Raw genomic sequence first — 19,081 nt, forward strand, 5'->3', positions numbered from 1 at the left:
ACCAGGACCTTGTAGCTGTGAGGAGACAGCGCTACCGACTGAATGGAACACCAGGACCTTGTAGCTGTGAGGAGACAGCGCTACCGACTGAATGGAACAGCAGGACCTTGTAGCTGTGAGGAGACAGCGCTACAGACTGAATGGAACAGCAGGACCTTGTAGCTGTTGGAACTATCTACAACAAGATGTTGGAACTATCTACAACAAGATGTTGGAACTATCTACAACAAGATGTTGGAACTATCTACAACAAGATGTTGGAACTATCTACAACAAGATGTCGGAACTATCTACAACAAGATGTCGGAACTATCTACAAGATGTCGGAACTATCTACAACAAGATGTCGGAACTATCTACAACAAGATGTCGGAACTATCTACAACAAGATGTCGGAACTATCTACAACAAGATGTCGGCACTATCTACAACAAGATGTCGGCAACAGACTATTTCAAACGCCATCCGCCCCCGACGTCGGTGTTGTGGAGAGCTAGCTTAAAGGACAACTTCAAGGTTCATGTTTTAGGTTGTTATTAGAGAAAGTAAAAGATGAGTGTTACTTTTTTTTCATTTGCTGCTTTCTTTCGTTTTAGCGATTTTAGCTATTTGTACAGGGGGGCGGGGGCATTCGAACATGGGGCTAAATATGTATTTTAGCTATTTATTTTTGTATTATTTACTATAGTCCTACTAGACCCCAGGAAATTACATCTGGCCACACAGGATCTACTGAATGTGAAGGGGGAGGTGACAAACTGACATGTTCAGCCATACAACACAGTATGGCAGCGGTGGCCGAACAGCGGTGGCCGAACGGATAGCGGCGCGGTCTAGATACCGGGAGGTTCCCAGTTCGAATCAGCCGTCCGACACGTTAAAATTACCACCGCTGAAATGCCCTTGAACAAGGCATCAACCACTACGATGAAATGTGTTCTATGAGCAGGGCCTGGCTGGAAACAAGTTCTTGAGCTTAGCCCAGATACCCTGGGTAAATATAGATTTCATTTCATTTCATTTTTGGCATCCCCCTATAGTACCCCCTTCACATTCAGTAGATCCTGGGATCTTTTGTGGCCAGATTTAATTTCCTGGGGTCTAGTATGACTATAGTAAATAATAAAAAAATAAATGGCTATACAATTTTGTTAAAAAAAATACATATTTAGCCCCATGTTCGAATGCCCCCGCCCCCCTGTGAAAAATAGCTAAAATTGCTAAAACGATAGAAAGCAGCAAAAAAAAATATTAACAGTCAGCTTTTACTTTCTCTAATAACAACCTAAAACATGAACCTTGGTTGAAAAAAACTAAAGTTGTCCTTTAAGTCTTTTCTGATTTTCCAAACCACACTAATTAGTCCAGCAGATTAAGTCAATATTTCAGAAGAATTGGCATTTGGCATTAATAATGCCTAGGTCCAACTTTACATCACATCACATCAAATGAAAGGTTTTTCAGTGCAGAGCTTGAATGTCTGAACAGAGTATAATGATGTATTGTATGACACATTCAATGGTGCCAATAGAAATTCAATATGGCTTCTAGTTTTCAAGATGGCATCCATTTTCAACAAACATTATGTTGCTGCAGTGCAGACTCAGCCTGGGGTTCAGTGTTGCTAAGTAGAGATGTTTTATATCAGTCACAACTGTGTTTAGTATCACCTTCTGGTCTCTGTTTGCAGATAATTCAGTCACAAACAACCTGACCCTGGATGATGTTTCATGCCTGCCTCTCATACTCCAAGAACGGATGATTAAAGCACCTGTAGCTGCTTACACATTTATTCAAGTTTCATGTAGAACGTAGCATGTTACAATCTGGCTCTGTCAGCTCCACTGTACTGGTGGTGACTCACACTGAGATTGGTCCGTGTAGAAACAAGGTAACAAAAACTAACAATCCTATTGTTACAGATACAGATGTCCCCAACTGCGACGCCCTGACCCAGGAGATTATTCAACTGAAGAATGACAAGAGCAACATGAATACACAGATTACGCAACTGAAGAATGAGAAGAGCAACCTGATGCAGGAGAACACCCGACTGACGGCTCACATCGACAACCTGATGCCGTGTCCACCTCCAGGTGAGAGATGTTGCAAAACATTTAGAATAAATATTCAATATTGTGTATTATTACTATTTTTATTGTATCTTTTATCAGGGATTTAGAGGTAGAAAATCTGAGTAAGCTCATCACTGCTGGACTATGACAACTATCATAGAACAATAATTTATAATAATAATAATAATAATAATAATAATAATAATAATAATAATAACTAGAAAAGGATTGCTGCAAGCAGCGATAAGGCAGGACCAAGCAGGAAGGCAATAAGAATAATATGCACAAGAAACATGGAAGACTAAACTTGAGAAAAAGACCATGGAATTGTGACAGGGTCGGTTTTTTATAGTGGGAGGCAGGTAAGGGTTCTTGAAGACTCATACACAGAGTTGGCGGTGCCCAGATTTGAACCCCATGACCTTGTGTTGCAAAGGCAAGAGCTCTACCTACTGAGCTAACAAGCAAAACCATTCAGTGTTTTTGTAGCAAGTTGCGCAAGGATAACTAAAGGTGGGTATAAAGATTTATGAATTGACTGCGTATAAACCAGAAAATATACCAGGTTCGGATGAGGAGCTCAATGAGTGAAAACCGATGAAATGAGTCTGAAACAGGGATTAAAGGTTAACTGAAAAATTATTATTAAACTTCAGAGAAAATAAACAGCTTTGAACAATCATGAAAAACAAACAAATGGGGCCCACTTTAAGTTGTTGACTTGAAAAGTCCCAGTTCAGTTCCTATTGATGATATTCACACGGCTGCCATCTTGCCAGCAAGGTGATACCTAGGTGACACTTCCCATAGAGAGCCCATTCATCCAAACAGAAAAGTCCTCTCTAATTATATTAAACACCGTCAAAAATCACCAACATTGCAGCTGTACGGAAAGGTTGAATTATCCTCTTTCAATCTGAAAGTTTTGTTTAATAAAAATCCACTCCATTTTATGAGCTACTTAGAAAATAATCACCTGCAAGGAATTTCTTGACAGGAAGTAGCCTACTTCCTGTACTTCCTGTCAAGAAATTCCTTGCAGGTGATTATTTTCTAAGTATCAGAGTATGGAAGCGCTCGTTATCAGTAAAGCAACCTCCTACTGCTTCCTGCATTATGTGCACATACAAAACCGGTGGTACGCATCGGCCGTTGAGTGATTGTCAACAACAGCGTTACAGACTGAATAGAACAGGGACCTTGTAGCTGTGAGGAGACAGCGCTACAGACTGAATGGAACAGGGACCTTGTAGCTGTGAGGAGACAGCGCTACAGACTGAATGGAACAGGGACCTTGTAGCTGTGAGGAGACAGCGCTACAGACTGAATGGAACAGCAGGACCTTGTAGCTGTGAGGAGACAGCGTTACAGACTGAATGGAACACCAGGACCTTGTAGCTGTGAGGAGACAGCGTTACAGACTGAATGGAACAGGGACCTTGTAGCTGTGAGGAGACAGCGCTACAGACTGAATGGAACACCAGGACCTTGTAGCTGTGAGGCGACAGCGCTACCGACTGCGCCATCATGCCCATTTCTCTCCCCCTTTTTCAACACCCCGCAGCTATGGAGGGGCTCTAGTAGCAGGTTATGTTGGCGACATAGAATAGAATTCCCCACCTGGCGGCACGGAACTATCTACAACAAGATGTTGGTCGTGACCTGGTGGCACGAAACTATCTACAACAAGATGTTGGAACTATCTACAACAAGATGTTGGAACTATCTACAACCAGATGTTGGTCGTGACCTGGCGGCACAAAACTATCTACAACAAGATGTTGGAACTATCTACAACAAGATGTTGGAACTATCTACAACAAGATGTTGGAACTATCTACAACAAGAGGTAGTTCCCGACCTGGCGGCACGGAACTATCTACAACAAGATGTTGGAACTATCTACAACAAGATGTTGGAACTATCTACAACAAGATGTTGGAACTATCTACAACAAGATGTTGGAACTATCTACAACAAGATGTTGGAACTATCTACAACAAGATGTCGGAACTATCTACAACAAGATGTCGGAACTATCTACAAGATGTCGGAACTATCTACAACAAGATGTCGGAACTATCTACAACAAGATGTCGGAACTATCTACAACAAGATGTCGGCACTATCTACAACAAGATGTCGGCAACAGACTATTTCAAACGCCATCCGCCCCAACGTCGGTGTTGTGGAGAGCTAGCTTAAAGGACAACTTTAGTTTTTTCAAGGTTCATGTTTTAGGTTGTTATTAGAGAAAGTAAAAGATGAGTGTTACTTTTTTTTTCATTTGCCATTTCCCATTGCAGTCAGAACTGCAGCCTCACTCCCAATCTTCCGCCGTAGTCTGAAAACCCACCTCTTCAGACTCCACCATGGCCCGCAGCACTTGCCCTAGCCTAGCCCCTTAGATAGCACATTATGTAGACTTAGGGGGCATTCGAACATGCGGCTAAATATGTATTTTAGCTATTTATTTTTGTATTATTTACTATAGTCCTACTAGACCCCAGGAAATTACATCTGGCCACACAGGATCTACTGAATGTGAAGGGGGAGGTGACAAACTGACATGTTCAGCCATACAACACAGTATGGCATCCCCCTATAGTACCCCCCTTCACATTCAGTAGATCCTGGGATCTTTTGTGGCCAGATTTAATTTCCTGGGGTCTAGTATGACTATAGTAAATAATACAAAAATAAATGGCTATACAATTTTGTTAAAAAAAATACATATTTAGCCCCATGTTCGAATGCCCCCGCCCCCCTGTGAAAAATAGCTAAAATTGCTAAAACGATAGAAAGCAGCAAATGAAAAAATATTAACAGTCAGCTTTTACTTTCTGTAATAACAACCTAAAACATGAACCTTGGTTGAAAAAAACAAGGTTGTCCTTTAAGTCTTTTCTGATTTTCCAAACCACACTAATTAGTCCAGCAGATTAAGTCAATATTTCAGAAGAATTGGCATTTGGCATTAATAATGCCTAGGTCCAACTTTACATCACATCACATCAAATGAAAGGTTTTTCAGTGCAGAGCTTGAATGTCTGAACAGAGTATAATGATGTATTTTATGACACATTCAATGGTGCCAATAGAAATTCAATATGGCTTCTAGTTTTCAAGATGGCATCCATTTTCAACAAACATTATGTTGCTGCAGACTCAGCCTGGGGTTCAGTGTCGCTAAGTAGAGATGTTTTCTAAATCCCTCTTATATCAGTCACAACTGTGTTTAGTATCACCTTCTGGTCTCTGTTTGCAGATAATTCAGTCACAAACAACCTGACCCTGGATGATGTTTCATGCCTGCCTCTCATACTCCAAGAACGGATGATTAAAGCACCTGTAGCTGCTTACACATTTATTCAAGTTTCATGTAGAACGTAGCATGTTACAATCTGGCTCTGTCAGCTCCACTGCACTGGTGGTGACTCACACTGAGATTGGTCCGTGTAAAAACGAGGTAACAAAACCTAACAATCCTATTGTTACAGATACAGATGTCCCCAACTGCGACGCCCTGACCCAGGAGATTACTCAACTGATGAATACAGAGATTACTCAATTGAAGAATGACAAGAGCAACATGAATACAGAGATTACGCAATTGAAGAATGAGAAGAGCAACATGAATATAGAGATTACGCAATTGAAGAATGAGAAGAGCAACATGAATAAAGAGATTACTCAACTGAAGAATGAGAAGAGCAACCTGATGGAGGAGAACACCCAACTGAAGGCTCACATCGACAACCTGACGCCGACACCACCTCCAGGTGAGAGATGTTGCAAAACATTTAGAACTAGAAAAAGTGCCCTTCCGGGCACAGGTCTTCACCAGGAGGATAGGAGTGTGATGTTTGGCAAAATGTTTAGGAGTGATATAAACATGTTTGTTTGTTTTTTGCAACAATTTTCTTCATTTTGTTGAGGAAATGCAGAGCCAGATCACTCATAGCATCTCTGAGGATAGAATTCTGGATGAGCAGGACATGTGCAGCATTTTGTACAAAACGGGCCACTCCTGAAGACTTTGGAAGGCAATCTTAGCCAATCAGTGTAGAATCTGAGAAATCAAACAGACTCGTCTTGATCACATGACTACAGAGATCATGTATACCGATTTGCATGAGATTTGGATGAAATCTGTGCGACTAATATAAACAATGTGTTTCGCAGAAATCGGACAAATCATGTGAGCTTTGGAAGCGAATCTTAGCCAATCAGGAAGGAAGATGGGAAATGGTGCAGATCCGTGTTGATCACATGACTATGGAGATAGTGTATACCGAATTGTGTGATGTATGGTTAACATGTGTACGAGTAATCTACAGAAATGTGTTTTGCCTAAATCGGCCTCGTGGTGGCGCTATAACAGGCCGTTGAGGAATATTTGGGGCAGAGGTTCGTCGTTGGCATCCAGAGAGTGTGTGTGCAAAGTTTGGCATGGATCGGGCCAACAGTGCCGGAGATTAGCTGGTAACAGACGGACGGAAGGAAGGAAGGAAGGACGGACGGAAGGACGGACGGACGCACACACACACACACGGACGGAGTGCAAAACATACTCTCTCCCCATGCCTTCGGCCTGGTGGAGACAATAAATATTCAATATTGTGTATTATTACAATTTCTATTGTATCTTTTATCAGCGATTTAGAGGTAGAAAATCTGAGTAAGCTCATCACTGCTGGACTATGACAACTATCATAGAACAATAATTTAAAATATTAATAATAATAATAATAATAACTAGAAAAGGATTGCTGCAAGCAGCGATAAGGCAGGACCAAGCAGGAAGGCAATAGAGCACCGAAGTCCTGACGTCACTGCCCTCTACTACCAGTAGAGGGCAGTGAGCGCCATGGTTCATGTATGTTTTTATAAGCATTGTACTCTCCATAGGGGGATTTTAGATCGCCTCATATAAGAACTGTGTTTGAAAAATAAACCGATCACCCGGGCCTTTTCACTCATATGGATATGAAGCATCGAAATGTACAAATATACCCAAAGAGTAACAAAATAAGCGTTAGAAACGAGCCAAACAACCCAGAGACTACATTTCCGGGTAGGCTGCTTCTGCCCGCAGCCCGTCGCACAACAGAAACTGAACGTTAATTACGTTTATTTTTATTTTTATTTTATTGATATATAATGTATCGTGGTTAGTACGAGTCGAGTCACCACCAGCTGAGCTTACGTCAACGAGGAATCTCAGGAACGCAATATGTTGACAGCTGGGCGTGACGTATATGCTCAGCGACATTGCATTCATATGTAGTTTCAAGGCTTTTGCGGTCACATTAATTCCATTTTCTCTAGAAACTGGCTGTATCAAATATGAATGGACATCATTAACGACGCACAGCCACTCCCCTGACAGAAACGCCGAGGTGGTCGGTTTATTTTTCAAACACAGTTCTTATATGAAGCGACCTAAAATCGCCGTTTGGGGATCTCAATGCAAAAAACAAATACATGAACCTGGAGATTGACACCCTCTACTGAAAGTGACGTCAGACTTCGGAGCTCTATAAGAATAATATGCACAAGAAACATGGAAGACTAAACTTGAGAAAAAGACCATGGAATTGTGACAGGGTCGGTTTTTATAGTGGGGGGCAGGTAAGGGTTCTTGAAGACTCATACAGAGTTGGCGGTGCCCAGATTTGAACCCCATGACCTTGTGTTGCAAAGGCAAGAGCTCTACCTACTGAGCTAACAAGCAAAACCATTCAGTGTTTTTGTAGCAAGTTGCACAAGGATAACTAACTAGGTGGGTATAAAGATTTATGAATTGACTGCGTATCAACCAGAAAATATACCAGATTCGGATGAGGAGCTCAATGAGTGAAAACCAATGAATGAGTCTGAAACAGGGATTAAAGGTTAACTGAAAAATTATTATTAAACTTCAGAGAAAATAAACAGCTTTGAACAATCATGAAAAACAAATAAATGGGGCCCACTTTAAGTTGTTGACTTGAAAAGTCCCAGTTCAGTTCCTATTGATGATATTCACACGGCTGCCATCTTGCCAGCAAGGTGATACCTAGGTGACACTTCCCATAGAGAGCCCATTCATCCAAACAGAAAAGTCCTCTCTAATTATATTAAACACCGTCAAAATCACCAACATTGCAGCTGTACGGAAAGGTTGAATTATCCTCTTTCAATCTGAAAGTTTTGTTCCAAAATCCACTCCATTTTATGAGCTACTTGTAGCCTACTTCCTGTCAAGAAATTCCTTGCAGGTGATTATTTTCTAAGTATCAGAGTATGGAAGCGCTCGTTATCAGTAAAGCAACCTCCTACTGCTTCCTGCATTATGTGCACATACAAAACAGGAGGTACGCATCGGCCGTTGAGTGATTGTCAACGAGCACTTCCAAACTCCAGCACTTAAAAAATAAATCTGCAAGGAAGTTCTTGACAGGAAGTAGCTCATAAAATGTCTACGGTGGATTTGTATGATACAAACACTTTACAGATTGAAAGAGGATAATTCAAGCTTTCCCTACAGCTGCAATGTTGGTGATTTTGATGTTGTTTAATTAGAGGACTTTTCTGTTTGGATGAATGGGCTGTCTATGGGAAGTGTCACCTAGGTATCACCTTGCTGGCAAGATGGCTGCGGTCTGAATAAAGATAATTCAGTTCAGGGAAAGCAGTCTCTTTCTCCAATTTGGAGAACCAGATTACCACATTTGTGGGTGAAGGGGGGGGGGGGGGGTTCAGAGTTCCGGACGTAACGTAACTGTATCTTTATCAGTGGTGTGCCGTCAGGGCCAGCAAGGCCTTCTCTGATTGGCTGATAACGTAACTGTATCTTTATCAGTGGTGTGCCGTCAGGGCCAGCAAGGCCTTCTCTGATTGGCTGATAACGTAACTGTATGTTTATCAGTGGTGTTCCGTCAGGGCCTTCTCTGATTGGCCCTGCACTTGCATGATGCAGAAATTTATATTTTATAATAAATATTTATTTTTCGAAAATATATTGTATTTATTTTGCTGCCATCATTGTCTCTCACTCAGACAGGCTGGACACGCTGCTTCCATTCTGTGCAGGTATTAACCAATGAGATTATTTCCTTGTGTTGTCTCCGGGTAAAATTCTCTGCCGTCAGGCCTTCAGAAACTCCACTGAGGGCCCTTGCTGTTGAAATGAATGGGAGCAATATAGAGATTTACAGGTTCCTTAGCCAATCAGATTTCGAGTTTGCCCTGCTGGGCGTTTTCTTTCAAGTGCCAGGGCCAGCTAGCTGGCCTTTGGTGACGTTAACGTCTTGCTTGGATCCCATCGCTGGGGGGAAATATTTAGAACCCAACGGGATGTGTAAAGCACACGTTGGCAGCTCGACAGAGTGCATTTCTAGTCGTGTCTGTGTCCGTTTTAGTTATTTGTCAGGCATGCCCAAATATGGAGTATATGCAGATGTCAGAACAACAGTGTGATGTCATGTCAGAACAGCCCAGCTCCATATATGGAGATATAGGGGTGATCAGGACCAGAGCCCGCGGGCAGAGGCTTTTGTGCTGGTTCTGGACAACCGTGGGTCCGACCGACTCAACACCGGGCACTGCACTCCCTGTGGGGAGTGCAGGGAGTGCAGTCGGTGTGGCGAACGGTTCCCGAGTTACATGGATTACAGTCGTACGTACGCACACACAGAGACTTGATGCATTTATACATAGATACAGTAGATGTCATACTTATTTACTTTACTGCTGTGTGGGAAGTGAACGTGTATGTTGTTGGTGTCTTATAATCCCGTAAGGGATGGGTCTTAACGACAAGACACGAAAATAAAGATTCATTCATTCATTCATTCATTCATTCATTCATACTTTATAAACATGCGTACATTCAGTGGTGGAAGAAGTACTCAGATGTTTTACTAAACCCATTTAGGACTGAGACCAGATTCTAATGTCTTCTAAATCAGAACAGTTTTTTCTGAAAAACCTGTTTCTATGTCACTGGTTCTCAAAGTGTTTCATGTCAAGGACCACCAGAAATTATATATAATTGGCCGCCAGAACCAAAGATATATATATATATATATATATATAAAAAAACGTTCGCTCTGAAAGAATATATAGGCCTATTCAATGATTTGCGCTCATAGCGCGTCACTCTGTGCCGCGTTATGAGCTTGTAGATCTGCTATTTTCCAATAGCTAAAGTATAACATAATGCTTAAAACACCAAAAAGGGTTCCTGTCCTGAAGTAAGAGTTAAGTAAGAGTAGCGATACCACAATATAAAAAGTTCTCTGTTACAATTAAAAATTAAAACGCCTGTTACTTGCACCAAAATACCAAAGTAAAAGTACTCAAACTTCCAAAGCTTGTCAAACGTTTCAAAATAAATTAAGATCTACAAGCTCATCATGCTGGCTTGTAGATCTGATATATTCAAATAACATCATTTTAAAATAGGGCTTAATTTAACTTTTAACTTAATAGTTAAAAGAGAGTAAAAATGTATCCAAGTAGTATCCAAAAAAATATACACTATTGTACTTTGAGTAAACATGTGTAGAAAACACCATTGATGTAATAAAGTCATAGTTTTACCCTCCACTCCACTACATCTCTGAATACTATTATTAGTACAACTGTGTGTTAGAATTGATTATCAGTACATTGAAAATCCATCAGTAAATCTCCTGTTTGATGTTTTAGTGAAGTCGTGTCCCGGTGGATGGACGGCGTTTGAAGACAGATGTTACTACATAACTACTGAAGAGAAAAATTGGCAGAAAGCTAGAGATTACTGTCAGAGTCAAGGAGCTGATCTGGTGGTCATTAACAGTCCAGCAGAACAGGTTAGTGTGTGTGTGTGTGTGTGTGTGTGTGTGTGTGTGTGTGTGTGTGTGTGTGTGTGTGTGTGTGTGTGTGTGTGTGTGTGTGTGTGTGTGTGTGTGTGTGTGTGTGTGTGTGTGTGTGTGTGTGTGTGTGTGTGTGTGTGTGTGTGTGTGTGTGTGTGCGTGCGTGCGTGCGTGCGTGCGTGCGTGCGTGCGTGCGTGCGTGCGTGCGTGCGTGCGTGCGTGCGTGCGTGCGTGCGTGCGTGCGTGCGTGCGTGCGTGCGTGCGTGCGTGCGTGCGTGCGTGCGCGCGCGCGTGCGTGTGTGTGTCTACTTCCACTCCACCACATCTCAGAGGCAACATTTTTACTTTTACTCCAATACAATTATTTCTGAACTGTAGTTACTTCATCACATGGTATTACATCAAAGACATAAAAATAGTCATCATGAATCATACGTAAAAAAATAACCTAACGTCTGTCTAACAGTAGAATATATATATATATAATGAAACTATGCGTATACACTATAGAGTGCTATGTCTACATAAAATGCTATTTAAGTTACATAAGTTGAGCCTTTGTAAGGTCGTCAAGGCTAGGGAAAGTGCTACGGCGCTAAGATGGAGTCTGAAGAGGTGGTTTTCAGACTATGGGTTAAGATGGAGTCTGAAGAGGTGGTTTTCAGACTATGGGTTAAAATGGAGTCTGAAGAGGTGGTTTTCAGACTATGGGTTAAGATGGAGTCTGAAGAGGTGGTTTTCAGACTATGGGTTAAGATGGAGTCTGAAGAGGTGGTTTTCAGACTATGGGTTAAGATGGAGTCTGAAGAGGTGGTTTTCAGACTATGGGTTAAAATGGAGTCTGAAGAGGTGGTTTTCAGACTATGGGTTAAGATGGAGTCTGAAGAGGTGGTTTTCAGACTATGGGTTAAGATGGAGTCTGAAGAGGTGGTTTTCAGACTATGGGTTAAGATGGAGTCTGAAGAGGTGGTTTTCAGACTATGGGTTAAGATGGAGTCTGAAGAGGTGGTTTTCAGACTATGGGTTAAGATGGAGTCTGAAGAGGTGGTTTTCAGACTATGGGTTAAGATGGAGTCTGAAGAGGTGGTTTTCAGACTATGGGTTAAGATGGAGTCTGAAGAGGTGGTTTTCAGACTACGGAGGAAGATTAGCAGTGAGTCCATTAAAGGTATATTCAGTGATTTCACTTAATTCAAATATCACTTATTTTTTCTTATTTTTTGGATAATCCTTCCTACTATAAAGTGTGCTGACCATATAAGGAGTTCCTCCCTGTCCCCAGTGAGCCCCTGGAGTCTAAAAACCCTAGTTTCGGTTTGGGCTTTGGGTGGCAAAGCCTTCATCCAATCAGGATGAGAGGGGCCTTCCTCCAATCATGATTGAGTGGGGCGGGCCTTGGTGCACGTGCTGTTGGTCTGTTGTACTTCCCCCACTGTAGAGCGTGTATATGTGCACATCTTGTTACCGGGGTGGACCGGGGTTTTTTCCAAATCACCCAAATCACTGAATGCTCCTTTAAAGGAGTGATACATTAACTAATTTATCGCCGACATCGCCTTTGGACGCCTGTTTTATTAATAATTGATTACGGTGATCATTTGTCTCCTGTATAACAATCCCGTTTCGGTGCGGTGAAAAAAAAGGAAATGTAAAATCCGCTGGTCTAATGCTGTCTTTGGGGACGCAGCATTTTAGAACGCTAATATCTCTGATTCTTATTTTTAGACCAAAAACTAGCTTGATTTTGCTCTTTAAACGTTATGATCCTAGCTTTTAAAGATTAAATGACAATCGCGGGACAAGTTACATTACAGATTTTTACTTCCTGACTCAAACTAAAGGTGCTCGCCGTTGATAATACAGGCGTGGCGGTGAGAGTTGTCCACCAGATGGCGCTGTGGCTCCGAATGAGTTAAACGACCACTTCACCACTTTTCAACCTATCTTCATATAATTGGTCCTCACTAATGTTCATGATAAAAAATAGCACCATTTCTTTCCTACTCAGTCTGTGTCTCATAGGACAGTGATTCATCCAGGGACCCCCAGGGGTAAATGGTAAATGGTGCATTTATATAGCGCCTTTATCCAAGGCGCTTTGCATTGTGCATTACATTCACCCATTCACACACACATTCATACACCGATTGCGGCGGAAGCCATGCAAGGTACCAACCAGCACATCGGGAGCAATTTGGGGTTCAGTGTCTTGAAGTGACACTTCGACATGTAGACAGGAGGAGCCGGGATTCGAACCGCCGACCCATGGATCATTGGATGACCTGCTCTACCTCTTGAGCCACAGTCGTGGGGTCCTCGAGGGACTTCCAGGGGGTCCCCAGCAAATGATAGTTTGTAACCAAATGGACCCTTATGGGTCTGTAACAGTGTTGATTTCATCGACTAAAACTTTTTTCCCTGACGGAAACTAAATAAAAACTAAGCTATGATGACTAAAACTGTTACATTCCCTTAGGTCTAGGGGTCATTAAACTGTTACATTCCCTTAGGTCTAGGGGTCATTAAACTGTTACATTCCCTTAGGTCTAGGGGTCATTAAACTGTTACATTCCCTTAGGTCTAGGGGTCATTAAACTGTTACATTCCCTTAGGTCTATGGGTCATTAAACTGTTACATTCCCTTAGGTCTAGGGGTCATTAAACTGTTACATTCCCTTAGGTCTAGGGGTCATTAAACTGTTACATTCCCTTAGGTCTAGGGGTCATTAAACTGTTACATTCCCTTAGGTCTAGGGGTCATTAAAGGATGCAACAAGGCTGGAAAGTGAACTGTTGTTTATTCACAGTGCTTCAATAAGGTTATATATAAATAGAAGATATGCAATAAATTACAAAAGGTATATAAATATGGGAGTATATATATATATATCTATAATCTTCTATCTAGACAACCATGACGTACTAATAACGATAGTTGAATGGGTTTCCAACCAAATCCAATATCTGGGGCTGAGCACTCTGCTCGAGCCTTATCGTGTTACAATTTAAAGATGCTGTTATTTAAATTATACAATGATCCAAAAATGGCTGTATGGGGCAACCCGGAGAAACAAAGAAAATGAACTATCCCTAACCTGGGGGGATGCAAATGAACCCTCTACCTTAGGGATGCACGATATTGATATCTTGAAACCGATACCGATATCGATAACTTCGTGCTTCTCAAGACCGATACTGATACGATAACCGATAATACAAATATATAGAGTATAGACACATGAATAATAAATACATACTAGTGAGTAATGGTACATGTAACACAGCTTTGACCTAAGCAAATACAGTATAGTAGGCTATATCATACCTTTGACATGCAGGGTGCTTTGTCAGCAGATACAATCAGCAGATACAACAAATAATAATTTATTTTTTCATATAGGGCTTGAAATTAACTTTTTTAGCTGGTGCTACCAGTTTAAAAATGTAGGAGCACCAGAATTGTTTTAGGAGCAGTGCACCCACCAAAATGTAAGAAGCACCAATATGTTTCTTTTGAGTACACCTATTTCCACTAAGACAAAAGTAAGGACGCAAATTGTGATTGGCCAGATGATGTATGATGCTAAGAGTGCCCCTCACTTCACACAGGTGTGATTTTTTTAAATTATAAAAACAATATAACATGAAACTGTGAAAGTAGCCTTACAAAGCATGCAATTATTATTGTACTGAGAGTGTGAGGGTGCTTGAGTATGTGTGTGTCCGGTCAATTGGCCTCAAACCTTTTCCACGTCAAGGAGCCCAAATTGTTATTAGACCACAGACCCCCATTTGAAAATATATGCCAGGGTTCTAGCAGTGATTCTCTTCATTTTAATTCCAAGGACACCCAGTTTGACATGCATTAGGCCATGTATATAAGGGTTAGGGTTAGGGACAGGGTTAGGGTTAGGGTTAGGGACACCCAGTTTGACATGCATTAGGCCATGTATATAAGGACACCCAGTATATAAGGACACCCAGTTTGACATGCATTAGGCCATGTATATAAGGACACCCAGTATATAAGGACACCCAGTTTGACATGCATTAGGCCATGTATATAAGGACACCCAGTTTGACATGCATTAGGCCATGTATATAAGGACACCCAGTTTGACATGCATTAGGCCATGTATATAAGGGACACCCAGTTTGACATGCATTAGGCCATGTATATAAGGGACACCCAGTTTGACATGCATTAGGCCATGTATATAAGGGACACCCAGTTTGACATGCATTAGGCCATGTATATAAGGGACCTCAATTTATTATTTATTATTTATATCGTAAAATCAATGTCAACTTAACTCTGAGAGAGTACAAATGGAACCAAATGGACCTGTTAGGGACCATTTCGTTCCATTTGTAAACTCTGACTCCCCGGATCCCACTTTGAGAACCACTATTGTCTGTGTGTGTGCGTGTGTAAACACAAGTACAACACTATCCAAGTTCCAGTGATAGATGTTGTTGTTGTTAGCATATAAGTCATTAGCATGGTCTGTAGCATGGTCTGTAGCATCATGTAGCCAAACAGCTACTACTTCTACATTTCTCAACCAAAACGGTCGCGTTTCACAATGCTACACAACTGGAGCAAATTAATGAACTACAACCGGTAACGAGTGACACGCATTCAACAGCATTCAACAGCATTCAACAGCGCGATGAACGAGCACCGATACGCGCTCGCAGCTGCTGGGCTCAGACAGTCACCGTCCGTAATGAATGTGAGTCAGTGGGCGAGTTGGGAAATACCACACCGCAGCGCACTCGCCTATTAGTTTAAATACCACACCGCAGCGCACTCGCCTATTAGTTTAAATACCACACCGCAGCGCACTCGCCTATTAGTTTAAATACCACACCGCAGCGCACTCGCCTATTAGTTTAAATACCACACCGCAGCGCACTCGCCTATTAGTTTAAATACCACACCGCAGCGCACTCGCCTATTAGTTTAAATACCACACCGCAGCGCACTCGCCTATTAGTTTAAATACCACACCGCAGCGCACTCGCCTATTAGTTTAAATACCACACCGCAGCGCACTCGCCTATTAGTTTAAATACCACACCGCAGCGCACTCGCCTATTAGTTTAAATACCACACCGCAGCGCACTCGCCTATTAGTTTAAATACCACACCGCAGCGCACTCGCCTATTAGTTTAAATACTAATACGCCTATTAGTTTAAAATATTGATGCCGATACTTGAGTACATTTTGAATACATAGATCTACAAGCTCACAGGACTTCTACTTCTAACATAGTACATCTACCCTGCAGTATTAGTACTTAAATAAAACATTTGAGAGAAAAAAAAAATTCACCACTATGTGTGTGTGCGTGTGCGTGTGTGTGTGTGTCCGTGCATGCATCTTTGCGTGTGTGTGTGCATGCATGCGTGTTTGTGTGTGTGTGTCCATGCATGTGTCTGTGCATGTATCTGTGTGTGTGCGTGCGCGCGTGCTTGCGTGCGTGCGTGCGTGTGTCCACATAGTTGCATGTGATCTACTTCCATGATTAAAGTGAAGAAGTGAATGTATTGGATCAAATTAATGATGATTCAATCATGTACAAATGATCAGGCATTCATCAGAGGATTGGACCCTGCGCGTTATAACTGGTCATGGATTGGTCTGAAATGGAGCGGAGGCAGATGGACGTGGGTGGATGGAACACCACTGACAACAATGTGAGACATTTTACATTTTTATATTGTAATTATATCAAAGTCACTGTAAGTAGTTCAATACATTGTGTTTATTGTGCAGGTACTGGTACTGTATGTGAGTGACTGAGTGGATGTGGGTCAATACATTGTGTTTATTGTGCAGGTACTGGTACTGTATGTGAGTGACTGAGTGGATGTGGGTCAATACATTGTGTTTATTGTGCAGGTACTGGTACTGTATGTGAGTGACTGAGTGGATGTGGGTCAATACATTGTGTTTATTGTGCAGGTACTGGTACTGTATGTGAGTGACTGAGTGGATGTGGGTCAATACATTGTGTTTATTGTGCAGGTACTGGTACTGTATGTGAGTGACTGAGTGGATGTGGGTTAGAGAATCTCTGCCCGAACCCGGGCGATGATCAGCAACAGCGCACCAAGGTGGTTGTTGAACTTGCTACCGCTGGCTGGCCTCTGGTTTGCCAACCAAATGAGCTGCTTACTGCTCAGCATCAACTATATAACTTAAGTTAACTTGCCATATGCTTAAATGTTTTATAAGACCATCGATTCATCCGCAATAGCTCGTTTTGGAAACGTCGGGGCTTAACGAGACACTGCTGTCTCGTTGAACCCAGCTGGGTGAATAAGCTAAATTAGGCTACCTAATCAACGTCACCATGGTAAATTCTCCATATAACTATGAAAGCGCCTGCATACACGTAATATAGTTACATGATGACCAAGCAATGTTACAGTCACACTGTAGGCTACAGCTATTTGGTTTACAAATCGTATCGCAGCGCGCTGTACAGCTATTTAATTTCCCCATCGTAGCGCAGCGCGCCTCGTTGTGTGCCCACTGCCCAAAATAAAAGATATGCAAGCTGTCGACAGACTCGACACGACATCGAGCGGCATGTTGATGGTTTGTATGTCTGTTCTTTTGGTTAGGCAACGCACATTACGCTGGTATGTGGGTTTGAGAGGCAATGATTAATGTAAACTATACAGTAACCTAGTAGATTATAGCCAAGTTGACAATTGTCATAATATTGTATAGCTCTGTTCGGGACTGTTGCACAACGGTGAATGATGAAAAAGTTGTAATTAACTGCGTCACTTCAGAGGATCGCTGCTACTTTGATTCAGAAGATGTTTACTTACCCCTGGAAATTGCTGGAAACCATTAGAATGTTGAAAATGTAACATTATCAGCCAATTAACGTGAGTTACATAAATCCTTTATTTCGGCGACTAGACTATTAGTTCTCTGACACGGTCGTCTCAATAATCCACGGCGCCGCGGCCATATAGTGGAATTTTTTTTTCCTTTTTTTCCTCTTTTTTTTCACTCAGGCTTTTTCGGGTTTTCGGGCCTGACATTATGGCAATTGTTAGGTTCGGGCCGGGCCTCGGGCCGACCCAGTTAGGGTAGGGTAGGGCCGGGCCTTAATTTTCAGGCCTGATGAGAACTCTAATGTGGGTCAATACATTGTGTTTATTGTGCAGGTACTGGTACTGTATGTGAGTGACTGAGTGGATGTGGGTCAATACATTGTGTTTATTGTGCAGGTACTGGTACTGTATGTGAGTGACTGAGTGGATGTGGGTCAATACATTGTGTTTATTGTACAGGTACTGGTACTGTATGTGAGTGACTGAGTGGATGTGGGTCAATACATTGTGTTTATTGTACAGGTACTGGTACTGTATGTGAGTGACTGAGTGGATGTGGGTCAATACATTGTGTTTATTGTGCAGGTACTGGTACTGTATGTGAGTGACTGAGTGGATGTGGGTCAATACATTGTGTTTATTGTGCAGGTACTGGCACAGTAGATATCCTCAACACGTTGAAGCCTGGAACTCTGCAGTCTACCGTCACGATACTGACGAATGGAGTAATCATCCATGGGAATCTCCATATCTCGCAATCTGTGAAAAATGAGTGTGTTTTCACTTCACTGATGAAACTGCAGCTCAGCGTTGTGCTGCCAGTGGTGGAAGAAGTACTCACATTTTATACTTAAGTAAAATAAATACTCCAAAAGTAAAGTCCGGGATTCAAAATGTATTTGAGTAAAAGTACAAAAGTATTTGAATGTACTTAATTACGGAAAGTAAAAAAGTACCTGTTTTGCAGAGTGTCCCATTGCACAGGTTTCCGAAAGTATAAAAATGCAATTGAAAATAGCAGATCTGCAAGCTCACATAGCTTGTAGATCTATGTTATGTTATATGCCTACGGCCTCACTTAGACCTTTACTGCATTGCTGTATGCTTGTTGGATGAATGTTGTGTAGTGTCATGGCCGCCCCAATGCATTTCCAATGGAAGTCACATGGTTTGTAGTCCACATTTTGGACTACAAGCTGTTGTATGGCTTTCGGCTGTGTTTCGACTGCGCCCCTCCCCCTCGTGTCAGACCATGTGACTCCCATTGGAAATGCATTGGGGCAAGCTGTGTCATACCCTT

General features: G+C 41.9%; 1 protein-coding gene across 1 annotated transcript; it reads left to right on the plus strand.

Moving 5' to 3' along the window:
* Positions 1 to 1,964: 1,964 nt before the first annotated feature.
* Positions 1,965 to 18,750, plus strand: LOC306917828 (uncharacterized protein). Its single transcript, XM_079530732.1, has 5 exons — positions 1,965 to 2,096; positions 5,576 to 5,857; positions 10,773 to 10,915; positions 16,517 to 16,623; positions 18,430 to 18,750. Exons 1-5 carry the CDS (start codon positions 1,991 to 1,993, stop codon positions 18,551 to 18,553), a joined length of 762 nt encoding a protein of 253 aa, XP_079386858.1. The 5' UTR covers positions 1,965 to 1,990; the 3' UTR covers positions 18,554 to 18,750.
* The last annotated feature ends 331 nt before the right edge of the window (positions 18,751 to 19,081 follow it).

This window comes from Electrona antarctica, assembly GCF_951216825.1.
Source record: "Electrona antarctica genome assembly, contig: scaffold_92, whole genome shotgun sequence".
NCBI classification, from domain to species: domain Eukaryota; kingdom Metazoa; phylum Chordata; class Actinopteri; order Myctophiformes; family Myctophidae; genus Electrona; species Electrona antarctica.